At 45.1% G+C, this 4,251-nt stretch overlaps 1 protein-coding gene across 1 annotated transcript; it reads left to right on the forward strand.

Annotated features, from left to right (window-relative positions):
* Positions 1 to 1,680: 1,680 nt before the first annotated feature.
* Positions 1,681 to 2,190, forward strand: LOC138910726 (uncharacterized). The gene has a single exon (XM_070201883.1). The coding sequence runs from the start codon at positions 1,681 to 1,683 to the stop codon at positions 2,188 to 2,190; it is 510 nt and encodes a 169-aa protein (XP_070057984.1).
* The last annotated feature ends 2,061 nt before the right edge of the window (positions 2,191 to 4,251 follow it).

Consider the following 4,251-nt stretch of genomic DNA (forward strand, 5'->3'; position numbering starts at 1 on the left):
TTGGAAATTATTATATCTATTTTGAAGTTCTACAACTTTATTTCTTATTAAACTATATTTAAAAATTGTTAAAAATGAATATAATGTTGGCTTGCCTAGCAAGTGAATTTTAGGCGCCATCACGGCCCCGCAGTGGGGATTTGGGGTCGTTACAAGTTGGTATCAGAGCACTAGATTGACTATGTCTCACAAGTCATGAGCATGCTTAGTAGAGTCTGGAGGATCGGTACAGAGACGTCTGTGCTTATCTTCTAGAGGCTATAAGGCTTTAGGAACAATTTTACTTCTTTCTTTCTCTATCGTGCGACTTTATTCTATCAGTGAGTTTGAATAATTCTATTCTTGTTCTCTCGCAGATGGTGCGGACACACACAACTTCTACAACCGATTATGAGTAGGAGCCTCGGGTTGTAGCTGCTACTAGGGGTAGGGGTCGGGGCCGAGGTAGGACTAGAGGCAGAGGCAGAGCTCAGCCTAGAGCGCACGCAGAAACACCTATAGCAGAGCCACAAATCGAGCAGAAGGAGGATATCTATGTTCAGACTATGCTAGTTAGACCAGCTCATTTCTACTGCATTACTACAAGACATTCTAGTCCGCTTAGTGGGCTGTATGGTGAGTGTGGCCCAGACCGGTGTGTTCCCTATGGCACCAGTCATTTCTCATCCTGGGAGAGAAGCCCTGACTCAAGTATATCAGACTCCACCAGTGCCATCAGTTGGAGCAGTTCAGCCTATTATTGCTACACAGTCTGGGGAGGGACCCGCTATGTCGTCCGAGGGGCTAAAGAGATTGGACAAGTACACCAAGTTATTTCCTATTCGATTTGGTAGTACACCTTATGAGGACCCACAAGAATTTTTAGACCGTTGCCATGAGGTATTGCGCAACATGGGTATAATGGAGTCCAATGGAGTTGACTTTCAGATGCATGGCACTGCCAAGAGGTGGTGGCAGGAGTATGTTCGGGGCAGACCAACAGGTTCACCTCCACTCACTTGGGATCAGTTCTCACAACTATTCTTGGAGAAGTTCATCTCTTTCACTTTGAGAGAGGACTTCCGCAGCTAGTTTGAGCGCCTCTAACAGGGTAGCATGACTGTATCCCAGTACGACACCAAATTTGTGGATTTATCTGGCCATGCACTTGTCTTGATCCTTATAGAGAGGGAGAGGGTGATGAGATTCATTGATGGCCTTACTTATAGTATCGGGCTACAGATGGCTAGAGAGACTGAGAATGATATTTCCTTCACTCGAGTTGTAGAGATTGCAAGAAGGATCAAGAGGGTTCGTGGTCCGGGCAGAGAGGTGACCTTTGAGAAGAGGCCTCTTCATTTTGGTGGTTTCAGTGGCACCTCATCTGGAGGCAGGGGTTCATTTGGTAGATGTCATCCTATCAGGCCGGTTTAATCAGCACTTCAGGCATAATACGGTGCTTCGGGCAATCGTGGTTCTTATAGGTCTCGTCCTGAGCAGCTAGCATACAGTGCACCTTCAGCTCTTATCAGTGCACCACCAATTCAGAGGTATCACAATGGTTATCCGAACCATTAGGGTCAGTCCCAGATTCAACAGCCACGCTAGCCGAGAGAGTGCTTTGAGTGTGGAGGTACGAGTCATATTAGGAAGTACTGTCCCAAACTCTAGAGAAGTGTGCCACAACTGGGTATTCGTGCCATGGTTCCATCACCGGTTGCTCCACCGCCCACTCAGCCAGCTAGAGGTGGGGGTCAGGCAGCCCAGGGTGGTGGTCAGGCCATTAGAGGTGGAGGCCAGCCAGGGAGAGGCCGTTTAAGAGGTGGATGCCATCCAGGGAGAGGCCGCTTGAGAGGTGGAGGTCAGATTAGTGGGGCTCAACCCCGTTTCTATACATTCCTAGCTAGACTTAAGGCAGAATCGTCTGATGCGGTAATCGCATGTATTGTTCCGGTTTGCCATAGAGACGCATCAATTTTATTTGATATGGGTTCTACTTATTCGTATATGTCATCCTATTTTGCTTCATATTTGAATATGTCCTGTGATTCTTTGAGTGCTCCTATCTATGTGTCTACGCTTGTTGGGGATTCTATTGTGGTAGATCGTGTTTATCTCTCGTGTGTGGTCTCTATCAGGGGTTATGAAACAAGGGTAGATCTTCTATTACTCAGTATGATGGACTTTGATGTTATCTTGGGCATGGACTAGTTGTCACCATATCACGCTATTATAGATTGTCACGCTAAGACTGTGATGTTGGCGATGCAAGAAATACCGAGATTAGAGTGGAGAGGTTCTTTGGGTTATGTTCCCATCAAGGTGGTGTCTTTTCTGAAGTCACAACAGATGGTTGAGAAGGGGTGCTTGGCATACTTATCCTATGTGAGAGATTTTAGTGCGGATACTCCTACCGTTGAGTCAGATTTAGTAGCGAGAGACTTCCTAGATGTGTTCCCAGCAGACCTACAAGGCATGTCGCTTGATAGGGACATCGCTTTTGGTATTGACTTGGTGCCAGGCACTCAACCCATCTCTATTCAATCATATCGCATGTAACCAGTGGAGTTGAAGGAATTAAAGGAACAACTTCAGGAGTTGCTTGATAAGGGTTTCATCAGATCGAGCGTTTCACCTTGGGGTGCTCCAGTTCAATTTGTGAAGAAGAAAGACCGCTCTGCAAGGATTTGTATTGACTACAGGCAACTAAATAAGGTTACTATCAAGAACAAGTACCCATTACCGCGTATTGATGATTTGTTTGATTAGCTTTAGGGTGCTAAGGTATTCTCGAAGATTGACTTGAGATCGGGGTACCATTAGTTGAAGATTCAGGCTTCAGATATTTTGAAGATGACTTTAGGACCCACTATGGATACTATGAGTTTTTGGTGATGTCGATTGGGCTGACCAATGCCCCATCAACCTTTATGCACTTGATGAGCAGCATGTTCCAACCATATCTTGATTAATTTGTCATCGTGTTCATTGATGATATATTGGTGTATACTCGCAGCCGGAATGATCATAAGCATCACTTGAGGATCGTGCTCCAGACTTTGAGGGAGAAGAAGCTATATGCTAAATTTCCCAGGTATGAGTTTTGGCTTGATTCAGTGGCATTCTTGGGTCACGTGGTGTCCAGTGAGAGGATCAAGGTGGACCCGAAGAAGATTGAGGCAGTTAAGCACTAGCCTAGACCTACTTCAACTACAGAGATTCGGAGCTTCTTGGGTTTGTCAGGTTATTATCACCATTTCGTGGAGGGTTTTTCATCCATCGTAGCTCCTTTGAATAGACTGACCTAGAAGGGTTCTCTTTTTTCAGATCGTTCGACGAGTTTGTGGCGAGCTTTCAGAAGCTCAAGACTGTATTGACTACTTCCTCAATGTTGGTGTTGCCTACGGGTTCAAGATCTTATACTCTGTATTGTGTTGCATCACGTATTGGGCTTGGCGCGATGTTGATGCAGGACAGTAGGGTGATTGCCTATGCGTCTCGGTAGTTGAAGGTTCATGAGAAGAATTACCTTGTGAATGACTTAGAGTTGGCATCCATTGTTCATGGACTAAAGATTTAGAGGCACTATATGTACGACATTCCATGTGAGGTCTATACCGACCATTGGAGTCTCCAGCACCTGTTCAAGTAGAAGGACCTTAATTTGCGGCAGCGGAGATGGTTAGAGTTGTTGAAAGACTATGATATCATCATATTACATCATTCGGTAAAGTCTAATATGGTGGCCAGTACATTGAGTAGGAAGGCTGATAGCATGGGATGTTTGGTATATTTACTAGTAGGGAAGAGTCCACTAGCCATAGATGTTCAGGCTTTACCAATCAGTTCGTGAGGTTAGATGTTTCGGAGCGTAGCCGGGTCCTTGCTTGTGTTGTGGAACAATCATCATTGTTGGATCGTATCAAGGCTCGCCAGTGTGATGATCCTTACTTGTTGGTGTTGAAAGACATGGTGCAACGGGGTGGCTTTAAGGAGGTTGTGATTGGAGATGATGGTGTTATGCGGCTTTAGGGCTGTATTTATGTTTCAAATGTTGATGGGTTGAGAGAGTTGATCCTTGAGGAGGCCCATAGTTCGTAATATTCCATTCACCTAGGTGTCGCGAAGATGTACCGTGACTTAAAACAACATTATTGGTGGTGGAGGATAAAGAAAGACATTGTTGCTTATGTCTCTCAGTGTTTGAATTGTCAACAGATGAAGTACGAGCATCAAAACCCAGGTAGATTGACTCAGAGATTAGAGATACCA

This window comes from Nicotiana tomentosiformis, chromosome 1, assembly GCF_000390325.3.
Source record: "Nicotiana tomentosiformis chromosome 1, ASM39032v3, whole genome shotgun sequence".
Taxonomy (NCBI): domain Eukaryota; kingdom Viridiplantae; phylum Streptophyta; class Magnoliopsida; order Solanales; family Solanaceae; genus Nicotiana; species Nicotiana tomentosiformis.

What these genes read in the sequence shown, in the direction of transcription:
- LOC138910726 (XM_070201883.1), top strand. Translation starts at nt 1,681, where the DNA reads ATGGTTCCATCACCGGTTGCTCCACCGCCCACTCAGCCAGCTAGAGGT.